Here is an 18,046-nt window from a genome sequence, read left to right on the forward strand (position 1 = left end):
ATTATTATTAGGTCAGGTCTATAGCAGGCATGGCAAACTCAGCCCTCCAGATGTTTTGGGACTACAACTCCCATCATCCCTAGCTAACAGGACCAGTGGTCAGGGATGATGGGAATTGTAGTCTCAAAACATCTGGAGGGCCATGTTTGCCTATGCCTGGTCTATAGTGATTGACTCAAGCTCACCCGATCAATTTTTTTGGCAGAATGGGGATTTGAGCCTAGATCTCCTCAGCTCCCGCCTGGCACCCAGGTTCTCAGTGGTGCCATCAGGGCAAGACTTTGGGGGCAAACGTCAGGGGACCCACTCAGAATGAGGCGGACGGCCCCCAAATGCAGCAGGGCTGGCTTACCACATTGTGAAGAGCCAGCCAAACACTGATCCTCATTCATTCCCACCCACCACCACCCCGGACTAGGAAGTCCAATGTCTATCATGGTCTTACTCAGGGGTCAGCAAACTTTTTCAGCAGGGGGCCAGTCCACTGTCCCTCAGACCTTGTGGGGGGGGCCAGACTATATTTTTTGGGGGAAATGAATGAATTCCTATGCCCCACAAATAATCCAGAGATGCATTTTAAATAAAAACACATATTCTACTGATGTAAAAACACCAGGCAGGCCCCACAAATAACCCAGAGATGCATTTTAAATAAAAGCACACCCTCTACTCATGGGAAAACACGCTGATTCCCAGACCGTCTGCGGGCCAGATTAAGAAGGCAACTGGGCTGGATCCGGCCCCTGGGCCTTAGTTTGCCTACCCATGGTCTTACTAAACTGAAAACTATGGAGAGGCCTGGTCTGAATAGAGATTGGATTCTTGTCTCATTACATATGCTAAAGCTATTCTTTGTCACCTGCATATTACCCCTTGCTTTTTCCTGTAGGACTAATTGTAGTCGTTAACAGTCGTCAACAGGTTTACCATACCCATTGAGTCAATCACCCACCTCCTACTATCCTCCTGAGAAAAACCTAACCCCACCCTTCCGCTATATGTAAGGGTCTGGTGACTTCTGTTTCAGTGTATCTGAAGAAGTGTGCATGCACACAAAAGCTTATACCCAGAACAAACTTGGTTGGTCTCTAAGGTTTTAGCAATGCCTCAGTGCATGTGGGATTGTGAAGCTGCCATTTGCTCACATCTACCAATGTTTTATTCAAGACATAACTCTACTTTTACTATCATTTGTGTATATTGGAGATGGTAGGATTGATGACAGAAGCCCATTCAAAACTACACAGGAAACACAAATTTCAGCCATTCAGAATTAGAACTTGATTGAAGTATAATAACGTTGGGTTAGTAATATGGACAAAAAGGTGTTTAGAATTTTTTTATTAAGCACATTCCACAGTACAAAGCCTTATATCATGAACAATATCTGTACAATTCAACAGTTGTCCAATAAGCTGTTCATACACAAACTTTCCAAACAGGTAACTGGCAAACATAATTACAAGTTAGAATAAGACTATCCCAGTGCTTTGAAACATTAATCTAGCAGTAACATACAGCTGCTCAGTAATGATTAGCGAAACAAAGTCCAGAGTACAGCCAGGATCACTATCATTAAATCCCAGGAGCCAAGCTCCCCTGGGTGCCAGTCACAAACTCCACAGCTATGTTACACCAAGCACAATCAAAAGTAGTTTAGGCTGCATCTTCAAATACCATTATTTCCCATGGAAAAAAACATGAATTTCATCTTACACATGCATTAAAAAAGGATAGTTTTCCATAAATACCTTTTTCTTCAGGGCTGCAATAGAAAGTCTTTCACATGACAGCCATTCAATGACATTGGGGGGGGGGGTGTCATTCATATTACAGCTATCATAAGACAGTTGTGTGACTGTCGACCATATTAAAAACCGAGAACATGGGGAAAGGCATCCTCTGATGGATTTGATCATATCCATGTCTTAAGTCTTTGAAGCAGTGCTCCGAGGGGGCAATTCATGAATGCAAAAAGCAGTTGATTTGTAACATCTAGGAAGGCAAAGAGTGGAATACCAGAAGCAGATCAAAAAGTTGCGCCTTTTGTTCACATCTCACGTGTGCTTTCTTTTGACTGACAAGCTGGCAGGTGTGCAAGTGAAATATCCAGCCGCAGCTGTTCCACTAAAATAAGCGATATTCATTCATTGGTCTTTTTTTATATATTGGTTATCAACATTCCTTGACCCCTCAACCAAAAGAAAAAAGGGAGAGGGAAAGAGAAATCAGGAGTGGCGGCAAAGGAAAAACAAATACAAAACCATATGACTAAGGAATGACAGTATCCATATCCATGCCAACTACACAGTTCTTAGACCATCCAGTATTATATTTTATTAGTTAATAATTTTCAAAACTAGCATTAAGAAGAAGCCACTAAACAATATTGCCCAGCAATAACTTAAAAAGATGAGAGAGAGGCTAGGAAGTTTGCTTTTGTACAGGGAAGCGTATGACTAACTGCCACCACCAGTCATACTTTCAAAGGAGAGGACATTCCAATGACGCGCTGCCATAATCCGCCGGGTTTCTCAACAGAACTGTTAAGGAACACAGACCATCTCTCTTACAAGATCACAGTGGAATTGCAGTTTCTGCTTCAGTTCAACACATAAGCATGGTAAGATCAAGGACTATCTGAACGGATTGTAAAAGTTGTTTCCAGGTATGCAACTTTGGCCAACGGCTTAAGATGGTTTGCAAATATTGCAGCATGGAAAATCAGAACCACTTTTAACTTTTATTTTTTTTCTTAAATTAAAAAAAAAGTTCTTGAAGTTTAACATTAAGATGTTTCACCTCGTTTCTTCTTCTTATTTTTCTTTTTTAAAAAATCCCAATGGATACCAAAATCCTCCTATTCACAGAGAAATATTTCTAAAGCAATTCATCCCAACCCAATTATGGTGCCAGTAGTAAGAATGCCTTGATGCTTAAAAACTTCTTCCTTGAAATCTGCATACAGTATCAGGAGACCCTGACTCCCAGCACTTGGAGGTTACAATGTTTATGTACAATATATCTACATGCTTATACAGTTACGGTATTGGAAATTATGAGGCAAGCACACATGAAGGATTCGACTATACCAAACATGAGGAGGAGGAGGACGGCTGTAGTACAAAGCACAATTAAAAGAAAGGACAGTGCTGTACACCTAGTTTAGATACTCTAGCCCAATTTACAATCGTTAAATTAAAGCAAATTACTGTTGCAGAAATAAGTAAACAATCATCCAAAATATTACTGATCCATTCAGAAATATCTCTATCAGTCCAATTGATACTCCTAGCCAACAGAAGGGGATCCGCATCAGTCGTGAAACGTAAAGTCTACAGGAGGAGGGTGGCTTTGAGAGCAAAGCCCTGTACATTCTGGGTATGTTTGGCACCCACATTTCACTGAGAATGTTTTTCTTCTTCAGAGTCAGATAAAAGTGCAAAGCAAATATAAATTAGGTCAAGTCCTTCCTTGACATCTGATTTACTCCTGGAAAAACAAGCCATCAGTTCAGTGTATATGGGCAATTTACTCATGAAGCTTTGGATCTTGCATTGCAGTGAAGGACAGACTGAATTTCTTCTAGCTGGACTCAGTGAGGAGGACTGGAAAAGGTAAGTTTAGATATAGACTTGTGCTGCTTTGCATCTACACAGCATCTAGAACCACTTCTGACTTTAGCGGTGGCTGATGTCTTCAGGTGTGTAATTGCCAAATGTCCAGTAGTTCAAAGACTGTGGAATCCTAAAAAAGGAGAAGTCTGAATTAATTTCAACAGTCTATAGTTGCTTACTGTCAGATTTTAGGCAACGGTGCACACATCTACAAACACCAGTGGTCACAGTTGTCATTTAGGGAACTCTTTGTTTCGGATGTCCTGCTTTTTCAGTGGTATTTCACCACTCTTTAAAGACATAGTTTGTCTGGCAAGTATTTTTAAATCCTCTAGGGCTGGCTTGTTTTTGGTACAGTGGTACCTCAGGTTAAGAACTTAATATGTTCTGGAGGTCCGTTCTTAACCTGAAACTGTTCTTAACCTGAGGTACCACTTTAGCTAATGGGGCCTCTCACTGCTGCTGCGCGATTTCTGTTCTCATCCTGAAGCAAAGTTCTTAACCCGAGGTACTATTTCTGGCTTAGTGGAGTCTGTAACCTGAAGTGTCTGTAACCCGAGGTACCACTGTACTTTATTTGGTTATTTGCCATTCTGTCCACTTCTAACCAATAAACTCTGTGGCTGATATTTGGCTGGTGAGATGGTTTCTTCCCCCGTCTTCCAGCCATGCTCACCTGACCTGCAACTGATGTCGTATGACGTCAGGTGTAAGCCAGGTAAAGCTGTGTCTGCAATTTTTCCCAAGTTTTCCTCTGCAAGCCTAGCAGGGACCAGCTCTCCTTGGCAGCTCCTGAGTAGAGCCAACCCCTGTCAAAAGCAGGAATGGTGTGTGATGAGGAACAAAAAGCTACAGTGGAAGGGGAAGTCAGGAGACATCTATAGGGCTATCTTGTATAAAAGTGCCTTTGTGTCCACACAAGACGGCTCTGGATCTAGGGCATTATCAAGAAAGATTCAACTGATTTAAAGGAAGACGTTTTAATGCAGGCAAGAGTTAAGTTCTCTCTGCAATATTACAGTTATACAAGTGCAGTGCTTTATTGGCTCTCCTGAAACTAATGCAACTTACTGAAATTAAGCACAAAGTAATTAAACCTAATCTTCTATATATTTTTTTCTTCCCAAGAGAGGCAAGCTTTGGTGCTCAGTTATGGACATGGGAGTTTCGCTGCTAAGAGGCTAAAACATTTTTTTTTATTTTCCACTAAAGTGTTTAAATAGCGGATTATATTAAGATTATCATATGGTAACAATTTTGATCCTGTTACAATAAAAAAGGAATTCAACAGAAGGCAATAAAATGCTCTTATGGCCAAGAGCGCCAGGGTTGTCAGAAATGATCGACTTTAAAAGGCATATTCATTTGGGACAGCGAGAAGGGAAAAGGTGCAGGATTTGGTTAAAAAGTTAGAAACCTACATTACTTGAGCAGAGCACATAAAACGGCTCCTCTATCGTTAGTAATATTTGTTATTTTACAGCTTTATAAAACGGAGCAACATTTCTGCCCTGTGATGTGGGAAACACTGCAGAGAACAGGAAGCTGTTTTAAACAGAGCCGGATCACTGGCAGTCCGGCACAATCCACTTGGATTGGCAGTGGCCCTACCCTCCAGGGAAACCTGCGACCCTCCAACTTCCATCAACGGCAGCTAGCATGGACAGCAGGCAAGGATGGTTTATTTTTATTTCTTTCTATACAACCCTGTATCTGAGGATCACAGGGAAGTTTACAATATAAAAACACAAAAGCACCGTATTTTTCGCTCCATAAGACGCACTTTTCCCCTCCTAAAAAGGGGAAATGTGTGTGCGTCTTATGGAGCGAATGCAGGCGGGAGGCAGGCGGGAAAAGCCCCCAAGAGCCGCACACACGCTCCACGCGGCTCTTGCGGGCTTTTCCCTAGGAGGGAGAAGGGACTGACTGGACGCTTCAGTCCCTTCTCCCTCCTCGTAGAAAAGCCCGCAGGAGCCACACGCTCTTTAAAAGGTGCGCCGCTCTTGGGGGCTTTTCCCTGAGGAGGGAGAAGGGACTGACTGGCCACGTCAGTCTCTTTTCCCTCCTCATAGAAAAGCACGCAAAAGCCGTGCGCTCTTTAAAGGGTGTGCGGCTTCTGCGTGTCAGTGACGGGCTGCCCTTCTCCCTCCTGGGAAAAAGCCTGCAAGCGCCGCACACATGCTCCACGCGGCTCGTGAAAGGGAGCGCTGTGCAGAGCCTGGGATGCATACAGGTTCTGCTCAGCGCTCCCTTTAAAAATATTTTTCCCCTTGCATTCCCCTTCTAAAAACTAGGTGCGTCTAATGGTCAGGTGCATCTTATGGAGCGAAAAATACGGTAGGGGACATATTAACAAGCAGAAACATTGCCCCCCATCCCAACAGTTTAAAAGACCATAGACTGTTTAATTAGCCAAAAGCCTGGGAGAAGAGGAATGTTTTTGCCTGGTACCCAAAGTTGCAGTTCGACATCTGAAGATGCCAAGGATCAGAAACTGAAACCTCCAGCTTCCAGGGGACGTTGTTTTGCTACAGAGTTTAGCACTTTTCAGACCGCTGTTCAATGACTTGCCTACCTCTCTCTCTACTTAAGGGAGACACGGCTTTATGTTTCCAGGGCAACTCAAGCGTAAGCCAGGGTTTGGAAATTGCCCAAGGCCTGTAACAGCAAAGAGGTATTGCCTACAACTGCCCCCCACCCCCATTCAATTACCTCCTGTTGTACATGATCCCCACAATCATGGCAGATCACACCTCTCAACTGACTGGTGCTCAATAGGAAAGCATGGGAGTGAAATCCCTTCACTGGTGATTGCTCCCTCCTCCAACATGTACCTCTAGCTCATGGGTAGGCAAACTAAGGCCCAGGGGCTGGATACGGCCCAATCTCCTTCTCAATCCGGCCCACGGACAGTCTGAGAAACACAGTGTTTTTACATGAGTAGAATGTGTCCTTTTATTTAAAATTCATCTCTGGGTTATTTGTGGGGCCTGCCTGGTGTTTTTACATGAGTAGAACGTGTGCTTCTATTTAAAATGCACCTCTGGGTTATTTGTGGGGCATGGGAATTCATTCTTCTTCTTCTTCTCCAAAATATAGTCCGGGCCCCCACAAGGTCTGAGGGACAGTGGACCGGCCACATGCTGAAAAATTTTGCTGACCCCTGCTCTAGCCAAATAACACACTGTCTCAAGGAGCCTGGGAAGAGGACGTAAGATCCCACTCCTTACAATTACTGTCCTCCTCATAGAAGTATGCCTCTCATTTGAGGTATATACACTTTTGGGGGGAAAGCGAGGTAGAGAGGAGGCGAAAGCAAGGTAGAGAGGAGTTTTTGAGCATACCCTAGTGATAATTCGCCTTGTCCAGTAGCACCTTAGAGATCAACCTAGTTTGTTCTTGGTATAAGCTTTCGTGTCCTGGAGAGACCTGGTCTTAATAGAGATAACAGTGGTACCTCGGGATGCGAACGAGATCTGTTCCAGAGCCCTGTTTGCATCTTGAATAGAACATAAGATGCAACAGCGCATCTGCGCGGGTCGCGTTTTGCCGCTTCTGCGCATGCATGTGACATAATTTTGAGCGTCTGCGCATGCGGTGAAACCCAAAAGTAACACGCTCCGTTACTTCCGGGTTGCTGCGGAGCGCAACCCAAAAGCGCTCAACCTGAAGCACATTCAATCCGAGGTATGACTGTATTGGATTCCTGCCTCATTACATATGTTAATCATCTGCATACTACCCCTTGCTTTTTCCTGTAGGACTAATTGCAGTTGTTAACAGTCGTCAACAGGTTTACCATACCCATTGAGTCAATCACCCATCTCCTACTACCCTCCTGAGAAACCCCCCCCCCCCTATATACAGTGGTACCTCGCAAGATGAATGCCTCGCAAGACAAAAAACTCGCAAGACGAAAGGGTTTTTGGTTTTTTGAGTTGCTTCGCAAGACGAATTTCCCTATGGGCTTGCTTCGCAAGACGAAAACGTCTTGCAAGTTTGTTTCCTTTTTCTTAAAACCGTTAATACCCAGGGTGCATTGCTTGAAGAGGTGCTGTTGTGACTTGACTTCGAGGAGCAACTCATAGCACGCGGTGTGGTAGCCTTTTTTGAGGTTTTTGAAGACTTTGGTGATTTTTGAAGCTTTTCCAAAACTTCTTTTGCAGCCATTTGCTAAGTTAAACTTTTTTGGGGGGTTTTGGATTTTGGGTTGGGGTGTTTGGAATGTTCTTCAGCAAGAAGCAAAGAGTGGAAGAGGAACCTTCTTCGAGTTGCCCCCCAGAGTCTTAGAAAATGTATGTACAGTACACTTTGGTGATTTTTAAATGCTTTTCTGTCATGTCTAGAAACTTAAATTATTGTTCCTTCAATTTTTGAAATGCTCTTTACAGTATGTGTGACTTTAAAGAGCACTTAATAAACTCTTTTTGTACCAAATTTGGCTTTGTTTGGACTTTTTTTGACCATAGGAACGCATTAATTGATTTTCAATGCATTCCTATGTGCTTGCTTCACAAGACGAAAAATTCGCAAGACGAAAAACTTGCAGAATGAATTAATTTCATCTTGCGAGGCACCACTGTCTGGTGACTTCTGTTTCAGTGCATCTGAAGAAGTGTGCATGCACATGAAACTTATACCCAGAACAAACTTAGTTGGTCTCTAAGGTGCTACCGGACAATTTTTTTTTTTTAATCTAAAGATGGTTTGCGCTTGTTCTACTGGAAAATCTCACTGAAAGTATGAATGACAATTCACTTTTGCCAGACCCACTACCAGGGATGGCAGTATGTTGTTGTTGTTGTTGTTGTTTAGTCGTTTAGTCGTGTCCGACTCTTCGTGACCCCATGGACCAGAGCACGCCAGGCACCTCTGTCCTCCACTACCTCCCGCAGTTTGGTCAAACTCATGCTGGTAACCTCGAAAACACTATCCAACCATCTCGTCCTCTGTCGCCCCCTTCTCCTTGTGCCCTCCATCTTTCCCAGCATCAGTGTCTTCTCCAGGGAGTCTTCTCTTCTCATGAGGTGGCCAAAGTACTGGAGCCTCAGCTTCACGATCTGTCCTTCCTGTGAGCAATCAGGGCTGATTTCCTTAAGAATGGATGCGTTTGATCTTCTTGCAGTCCATGGGACTCTCAAGAGTCTTCTCCAGCACCATAATTCAAAAGCATCATTTCTTCGGCGATCAGCCTTCTTTATGGTCCAGCTCTCACTTCCATACATCACTACTGGGAAAACCAGGGATGGCAGTATAGTGGATACAAAAAGGGCATCCTTAAGATAGCAAGGCCTACCTTGGAGAGCAGTACATTGCAGACTGTTATCTGGAGATGTAAGTGTATGTTCTTGATGGAGAGCGTGTCTCATTTTGTGCATTGGGGGGCACATTTAAAAAATCCCAAATCAAAATGGTATCATCATGGGAACTACTAATGATCTGAAATTCATCAAATTGGAGTCTAAACACACGTCCTGAGTGTTCCTGAAAAATGGCAAAAGAGTTTGCAGTTAGGAGGGCAGAAGACTCTGTTTACCGTGTTCACACTTGCACTCAAATATTCATTTCTACTTGTAGCTGGAAGGAAATATGAATGCGACAATCATGAGTTTTATAAAACGTTTGTCAAACTCAGAGTAGACCCCATTGAATTTAATGTTAAGTTAGTCACATTCATTTCTGCATTGCAGGGGGTTGGACAAGGTGACCTGTAGGGTCCCAATTCAACAATTAATTTCAATGGGTCTACTCTGGGTTTGACTAACATCAGAAAGAGCCTTGTGAGATAAAGGATTTCTTAAAGGAAGGAGGAAGCGTGTAGGTTATCATTCAGAAGACAAAGGGACTGGAGTAATTTAGCACAATAGTGATACCTTGGGACATTTTAGAAACTAATCAGGAAGAACTGAATTTCACACAGACAACATGCCAAATATTTGCTTTCAACAATTACTGCACTCATTTAATTAGTTTATTTAATTTGTGTACCACCCTGCATGCGAAGATCACAGGGCAGTTCACGATCTAAAATGAGAACACAAAATGCACAATAAAAACAAGGCGCACCAGTAATGCCCCCATTGCCTGCCTACAAACATGTTTAAAAGGGAATAGAATGCTAATCAGCAAAAAGCCTGGTTAAAGAGAAACGTTTTCACCTGGTGCCCACAGATATGTAATGAAGGTGCAAGGTGAGTTTCCCTGGGAGTTAAAAAAAAGAAGAGCCATTGCAGAAAAGGCCCATTCTGGTATTGCCATCCTCTGGCATAAACACACCAAATTTCCACTCCATTACAAGGTAGTAGATTTAGAAACAAGCAGACAAAAGTACGGTCAACATGTACTACTGTTGTACAATAGTATCTGTATAGTTGATGTACATACCACCAATGTACGTAAGCATAGTGTACTTGCTGGGGCACGAGGGTCAAGGGCAGCTTGCAAGTCCCAAACTTTGATTTTGCTATGAAGCAAAGAGAGAAAAGGCAGTGAGAAAACTACAACACCCTCCGAGTACTAAGAACCACAGAAAACCAACCTCCCAAGTGAAAACAGAACTTTGCTTTCAAGCACATACCCATCGTAGGCTCCGCTTACAATCCTCTTGTTATCAAATCTGATGCACCTAACCAGTTCTTCGTGTCCTTCTAGCACTCTTAAACAGGCCCCGCATTCGATATCCCAAAGCCTGAAAGAAGGAACACGTACAACTTTTTTTCAAAAAAATAAAAGCAACAACGCATATATTCTTTCTTCTATAACTTTTGCAATTTCCATCACAGCTTGACCTAATCATTTCTGAAAAGTCTATACTCAACACAACATTGGTTGTGGATGCTGAATCACTTGGGGGCCACGCTGGACAGATTCCCTGGAGTAGGGCTCACTGCTTCCCTCTCGCACCAGTGGTTAAGCTTGATTACTTGGCTCAAAGTAATTTAATGTACTAAGCAGAGCTTGCGTTAAGACCATTTTTCAAAACGGCAAGCGAGTTTCCATACAGCCTTTGCCTGTCCCAATTGCTTTTGACCCTAGCACTGTCTCCCCTCTCAGCTGAGGCTACTGGGGAAACCCAGCCAGTTGGAAAGGATATAAATAAATAAATTTGTTGTTGTTGTCATTATTATTATTATTTGGCCAAACTCTGTCCAACACTGGCCATACATAACAAGCCAGCAGCTTTGAACATGTGCAATGGCATCTTCCTCTTCTTGAAGCTCACCTGCGGCCAACTGCTACTTCCACCAGGGGATCAAGTTTGTGACAAACAGCTAACTGAACTAAGAATGGCCAAGGAAAGCACACAGATCCCTGGGGGTGGTCTGAAGGCACGTGAGGCTGCCGCCTAGTTTAAGCTAAGCATTCCTGGGTCCCCTCCTGGGAACCAGATGCGTATCACCTAGGTTCCGCAATGGAAGAAAGATAGGACAGGCTATACATAAAAACAAAACCTTTTCAAAAAATGAAATCCAGCAAGATAAGACGACAAAAAACTGGAACCTGGTGCTTGGGCAGTCAAATGAAAAGGGGGTTGCAATGAAACAGTACTGTTTCCATTTATCTTCACAGATTCCACCCACCCCTTACCTAATGGTATTGTCTGATGATCCACTCACAACAAGCCGATCCCTATACTGCAGGCAGGCAATGCCTCGCTTGTGCCCATTAAGAGTGCGAACAAATTCACATGTGCTTGTGCTCCAGACCTATGAGGAAAATAAATATTTAACTGCAAAAGAGATAATGGCAATTTGGCACATTTTGAAATTCTGCATTAAAAGAGAGAGATGAAGTGAGATGAAGACAAAATACAGTTTTCATTCCGAAAGCCTTCCCTTTTTTCAGACTATAGATCACATCCCCCCCCCCCCGGAAGATTGGAGGGGGGGGCACATATGCCAATGGTGGGCGTGGTCAGAGGCCAAAGTAATGTATGTGACTCCAATCTTAGTACACTGGGCTATATTTCAGATATGCAAAAAGTCAGAGGATTCTACACACCCTGCCCGCAATCTCCCCATCCTTCATCTAGGCACACACCAGCCAAGCAAAAGTCCTTGAGGAGAGGACGTGCTTGGGGAGAATCTCAAGGGCTAGGTAGAGAGAGCTGGAAGGTCACAATCTGCCCCTGGGCAAGAATAAGGTTTTCCCACTTAAATTGCTCTGCTTAACCTCATGACAACAGTGTGCTACAAAGGGAAATATCTAAAAAAAGCTTAAAGCTATTAAAGCAGTCTTTCTCAACAGCGAGTTCCCAGATGTTCCTGAACTACAGCTCCCATCATTACTGGCCAAGCTGGCTAGGGATGATGGGAGTTGTAGTCCAACAAGATGTAGGGGCCCCTGGTTGAGAAAGGCTGCATATGGGGAATGCCATACATACAACCACTATCCTTAGAAACTACTTTAATGGATGTTTCAGCAACACGTCAGTTAGAGACCAAACATATTCTCCCATAACTCCTTTCTGAATTTGCAATTTTGAGAAACTGGTTGTCCACTTACTTTAATGGTCCTATCACCAGAAGCAGATACAATATACTTGTCGTCGAAGTCAACGACGTTAACAGCCGCCCGATGGCCAACTAATACGCGGCGCAGAGTGATGTCAGTCGGTGAGGCCATATCCCAGACAGCAATAGATCTGTCCTTTGAACAGGTCACCATTAAGCCATTGCTGAAACGCAAGTGAAGCACAGCCTCGTTGTGATGAATCAGTGTGTTGAGGACTTCACCTGTGTTCACATCCCAAACTCTGCAAAAGCACATATACACACATCAAATCATTTGTGCAATCAAAAGCTAGTTTCATGGGAGGTGGTAGTGGTGAGCCTTTAATTGTTTCAAACCACTAACTGCTAGTCACACTATTCCTGAACATTTATTTTCTAACCTATAACAATTAAATATCATCAGTAGTGCAGCATCATTGTTGCAGGCACACCACCATCCATCTCCATGCTCAAGCGCTCAAAGCCCTGTCCACTTTCAGCGGTTAAGAATAAGAATAATACCTTTATTGTCAATGTACAACCCGTGTACAATGAAATTAACTGAGCCTCCCTCCCCCACCCACAAACACTCAATCTCATTGCACTCTGTGTGCTTGTCGCACAACACACCAACCCCGCAAGTCAGTTGCACTATATTATTTTCTGTTCAGCAGCATAACAGCCCACGGATAGAAACTGGTTTTTAGCCTGTTGGTACGACTGATTATATTTTGATATCTCCTGCCAGAGGGTAGAAGATTAAAGAGGTGCTGGCCGGGGTGTGAATTTTTCTCGCTCTCCTAAGGCAACGATCCCTTGCGATGTCATCTAGCGGGCTCAGGGGACAGCCCATGATATCATGCACTGTGTTCACCACCCTCTGTAAAGACTTTCTCTCCATGGCTGTCAAGCCAACATACCACACTGTGATACAATATGAGAGGACACTTTCTATTGTGGACCGGTAGAAGGTCATCAATTGTTGTTTGACATTGTTCTTTTGCAAGACCCTGAAGGAATGGACTCTTGTTTAAGCAAGGGTGGTTAAGTCCCATTTGTTGTTTGAAGTCACTTTTACAGGGCTGCTAGGAGACAAAACCGCACGACTAGGGGCAGACCCAGGTCCTGAAAGCAATGTTGGCTCTCAAACTGCTATAAGCCATCGGGATGATGTAAGGCAGCAGTGGTGTGTGGGAGAGGGTGCTTAGCCCTTCCTCTATGGAGCTTCTGTAACTGTCTTCCCAAGGTCTCCCCCAAAGTCAACATATTGGCTGTATTATTGGGAAATGTGGCTGACAGAAGAAGGTTATGTCTTTTCCTCATGCCAACCCATTATCCTCTGCCAACTGTCCCCATCCAACAACATTTTAGGTGTTGCACAGAGACTGAAGTGTTTCTGCAATTGTAAAGACAGAAGCCATAATTCACAGTATTTAATTAATCTGTTCTGGGGTTTACCCTAACCCTCCAGAACAGATTTACGGGGTCATGCAAGGAGAGGAGGAGGGCAGGGACGTTCCACTGCACAGCTAAAAGTCCTTGTTGTGCCGGCAGAACTGCTTTGTTGGATACAGTCCTTAATTGGCCTGTTAACCCAAGACTGATTAGTACCAGGAACATGGGAGAATCTAGAGAATTCCAGATTTAGGTGGGCAACCCTTCTTTCCTCAAGAAAGGTTGTACCTTTCACTGGCTGTGAATTTTCCCTTTGCATCATCCTTCTCACCAGTTTCGCAGTTACAAAAATGCTCACCTCACAGTGGAGTCAGAAGATCCAGTTACAATTACTCTTTCATCATATTGCAGACAGAGAACGGAGCCAGTATGTCCTGTTAATACTTTCAAACATTCCAATCCTGTTTTATCCCAGATCTGCCAAACAGAAACCCAAGAGAATTATATGACTGCAGAATCACTATCTGTAAAGCCATGTCAAAATGAGTCCACAGTCCCTGCGGACATGGGTTTCCCCACTTGTTTCTTCTATACTTTCTATGCCTTTCCGGAAACACAGAAATACATAATTCACTTGAGTATCTGAATTATAGTGTTGTGCAGAGAGAGGTTTTTTAAAAAATAATAATAATCACAGAATCCTGACTGCCATTCTTCCTTAATACCCCAGCATTACAACGTTTTAAAGAAAAATTATATTCTGGCTCCCCTGGTTACAAATAAGCTTGAGAATGCACGTGTGGTTTTTGCAGAAGCATCAGAAAGTAGAACTGGGTAAGATGGTGCAAAAGTGACTTAATTAAGATCTATAGTCCTCTAATGGCCCCCAGTCCCCAAACCTCTTTTCTCCTCCTTCCCAAACACTGTTCATGTGTTCACACATTCCCAACTGCATGGGGAGCACGCTTGTTTGCCTTGCATCTTCTGTCACATTCCTAGCAGCTTGGCAATGCCACCCTCCCCCTGTTGAGGCTCAACGTCCGCAGAAAGGACGCATTCACTATACTCTCATAGGGTGCCCATGTCGCTTAGAACCATGAATGAACAGTATGGGGAGCCTATACGAGCCTCCCCACTATAGTGTTTCAGCCTTAGCACATTGAGGGGCTGCAGAGACAGGCCACCAGAACACGATGAAAGGGACAGTGCCAGGGAGCACGTTCTCATTCTCCTCTCTTGTGATGAGGAATGCTTAATTCAAGGAAATGAGGCAGACTACAAGCACTGATTTTTTGTACGTGTTTTAAAAAAATTTTTTTTAGAAGGTATATATTGTATTCATCTGTGTTATGCTCTGACATGCTCTCATACTGTGATAGCTGCCTTGGGCATTCTCTTTTAAATTGAATAACAGGGTTTAATGCATGCTTAAAGGTAAAGGGACGACTGACCATTAGGTCCAGTCGTGGCCGACTCTGGGGTTGCGGCGCTCATCTCGCTTTATTGGCCGAGGGAGCCGGTGTACAGCTTCTGGGTCATGTGGCCAGCATGACTAAGCCGCTTCTGGTGAACCAGAGCAGCACATGGAAACGCCGTTTACCTTCCCGCCGGAGCGGCACCTATTTATCTACTTGCACTTTGACGTGCTTTCCAACTGCTAGGTTGGCAGGAGCAGGGACTGAGCAACGGGAGCTCACCCTGTCGTGGGGATTCAGACCGTCGACCTTCTGATTGGCAAGCCCTAAGCTCTGTGGTTTAACCCACAGCTCCACCCGCGTCCCTTAATACATGCTTAATCAATAATAAATACATAAACCTCTGGAATAGAAGAGAATTTTTAAGAATTACATCCTGCTTTTTCAGATCTGCTCTTTCTTCTTGCGAAAAGCAGAATGTAGCAGAGTTCAATGGGCAGCATGTTGTATTCTAGGCTATTAGTAAGGGCTCAAGACTTCTTTAGGTTCAACCAAGCAATATTCTACTTTTGTGCAGCAATGAATTGTAGAGTTGGCAGACGTGAACAAATGATCTCACCAGAAACAAGACAAAAAGTAGTCAAGAAAGGCCTTTTTACCTTAATGGAGTTGTCCCTTAAGCCACTGATAATCTTCTCATCATCATACTGTAAACAGTAAACACCTTTACTGTTTTCAGAACGGCATTGAATTCTTTGCAAGTTGTGCCTTCCACATCGCCAGTTAGACTCTATAGTCTAAAAGAGACCACAAAAAAGGGGGTGGGTGATGTAGAATCCCGACACGTTTTCATATCACACATGTTTAAGACTACGTTGCAATTCCATACACACTTACCTGGAAGGAAGCCTCACTGAACATAATGGAACATGAGCAGACATGTCTATGAGTAGATAAGAAGAGGATTGTTCTCTAATTTATCCCAAGCCTTCCCTTAACACCCCTCAGAGTTGTCATATCAGGTAGAAAGCAGCATCTGAGTTAATGAACATAGAATTCTGTGGCAAAAGGCGATTCAGTCTGCAAACCCAGTTTGTCCAAAGGAAAACCACACGTCTACATGCAAGTCACTGCAGTGTGAGACACCTAAATGCCAGAATTAACCTGGAAAGAGGATTTATGAGTTAATTTGAACAGACTGACTGTTACAGACTGTTACCTGAGAGGCAGGAGGGATTTTTAGATTGGGAATCCAAACCGGTCAGCTTTTGCCCAATCTCTAACTTGCAATATTAACAGTGGACTACCCTGCTGCTGCATGTTACGTTTTCAACCCAACTTGCACCATGAGGATTAAAAGCAGTGGATTTAATGGAAGGGTTGTCGTAAGCTACTCTCAGCCCAAACTTAGACCCTCTATTGAAGGTTAATTCCTCTGGGCAATGCCACAGGGCTGTTGTAAACCATTCAGTGCCTACCCTGAAATATTCAGTGTGGCACCATAGGGCTGTCATGGTCACTGTCTCACAGCAAGAGTCTCTTCAAATCTGAAATACTGGGACAGTGCACTGAACGTTCTTAGGAATTTGCATAATCAGGACTATTTTTTAAATGTGTCTGTTTTAAATGAAAACTGAGAAAGCGCACAACTCTTCTTTTTGCTGCGATATTTTGGAGGGTGGCCAATCTTGGGTTATGCTAAAATCTTGAATTTCTCCCCCAATTTCTATAGGCAACTCTCACTTCCATTCTTAGGGACATTTTAAAATAATCTAGGGCTGTATTCAACACTGCAGCTAGGCTTGCACAAGCGGTGTCTGTGCACCCAACAAAACTTACTCTTCTTCTCAAGTCCCCTTAACCTCCCTACGTGCCTTCAAAATTAAGTCAAGGGGGTGTTGGGGAACGCTCCAGAGCAGATTTTGGGAGTGTGAGGGGCAGGGAAGAGGGGAAGTCCCACTGCACAAGTGGAACTCTGCTTGTACAGTGTTTCATGCAACCCTTAGTATTTATTTATGCATCACCCATCCAATTTGCTGGGAGGTTCACACAGACACATAAATAATTCCAGGTGTGAACTATGAAATGGTTCTCTGTACCTTTTTTATATCTATGTGCCTCTTTTGTCATCCTCTTTTGCTCAATTCCCTGGGAGGGAGAAAGAGAAGGGGAATAATGGAGCACAATTCAATGGAGGAAGAGGCATAGAGAAATAACTGCCTCCTGTACCCCTTGTCTTGAGTCTTCACTAGCCTTTTCTGCCTGCCAAGTAATCAGTAGCATTTTGTTGTGCCATGACCACATCTTCTTCATCAGTAACTTCCCACCAGACCGCTAATTCCTCTCTCTCCCCCAATTACCTGCTTTTCTTTTCCGTCTAACTCAATGTTTGGTGTCTTGGATTGTTTTGTGGGGTTTGCAACTCCCTACAGAGGTTCTCCATCCCACAAAAAAGGGGTTTTGTAAACATTACAGTATCCCCTAAGCCTACTTATACCTCTCTCAGGTGCAGCAGAGGTGCAGTTTTAGCAACAAAAAAGATTTTAACTCCTCTCCAAACTTTGCAAATAGAGGGAATAGAGGTCAGAGCTTTCCAAACTGTGTGCGTCGACTGCAGTGTATAGATGTATCTGTGAATTCTCCCTGCGCTCCTCCCAGGGCTGGAAAGGGGTTCGTTTAACCTCTGGCTTGCTAGTAAAACAGAATTACTGTGTCATGAAATGATGCATGTCTAAAAAGTGTGTCACCAACATGAAAAGTTTGGAAAGCTCTGCAGTAGATTATATATTTACTAGTGTGGCAAACAGCCTAACAGCATGGACATTTACTTTCCCTCTCATGGGGAAACACTGTTTTGCCCTGTAGCTAATCACCCATAATTCCAGATTGTGCACACCTAACTTTGTTTTAAAATAAGTGACCTTGCATTGTTTTCTGCATGCGAACACATAGCTAAGGAGAAATCTGTAAATTTCACAGTTGTTCCTCTTTGTCTACACCACTACAACTGGGTTGTACAAAAGGCACAGGAGTTGCATGACCACAAGTTCTGGACTGTACTCTTAGGTAGTATAAACACTCCCAGGAAATGCATTTATTATAAAATGGGAAACTTGATATAAACCTG

The 18,046-nt window shown here is 43.5% G+C and overlaps 1 protein-coding gene across 4 annotated transcripts in view; it reads right to left on the bottom strand.

Annotated features, from left to right (window-relative positions):
- Nucleotides 1-1,326: 1,326 nt before the first annotated feature.
- FBXW11 (F-box and WD repeat domain containing 11) overlaps nucleotides 1,327-18,046 on the bottom strand; it is an 87,205-nt gene continuing 70,485 nt past the window's right edge. For all 4 annotated transcript variants that reach the window (XM_028722163.2, XM_028722166.2, XM_028722167.2 and 1 more), the window contains 8 exons: nucleotides 15,579-15,716; nucleotides 13,863-13,981; nucleotides 12,123-12,372; nucleotides 11,205-11,323; nucleotides 10,195-10,305; nucleotides 10,002-10,080; nucleotides 8,914-9,101; nucleotides 1,327-3,747 (listed from right to left, as the gene is read on the bottom strand). In XM_028722163.2, the coding sequence (XP_028577996.1) occupies nucleotides 8,940-9,101; nucleotides 10,002-10,080; nucleotides 10,195-10,305; nucleotides 11,205-11,323; nucleotides 12,123-12,372; nucleotides 13,863-13,981; nucleotides 15,579-15,716 (978 nt within the window). In that variant the 3' untranslated portion in view covers nucleotides 1,327-3,747; nucleotides 8,914-8,939. The remainder of the gene's footprint in view (nucleotides 3,748-8,913; nucleotides 9,102-10,001; nucleotides 10,081-10,194; nucleotides 10,306-11,204; nucleotides 11,324-12,122; nucleotides 12,373-13,862; nucleotides 13,982-15,578; nucleotides 15,717-18,046) is intronic.

This window comes from Podarcis muralis, chromosome 3 (genome assembly GCF_964188315.1).
Source record: "Podarcis muralis chromosome 3, rPodMur119.hap1.1, whole genome shotgun sequence".
Lineage (NCBI taxonomy): Eukaryota > Metazoa > Chordata > Lepidosauria > Squamata > Lacertidae > Podarcis > Podarcis muralis.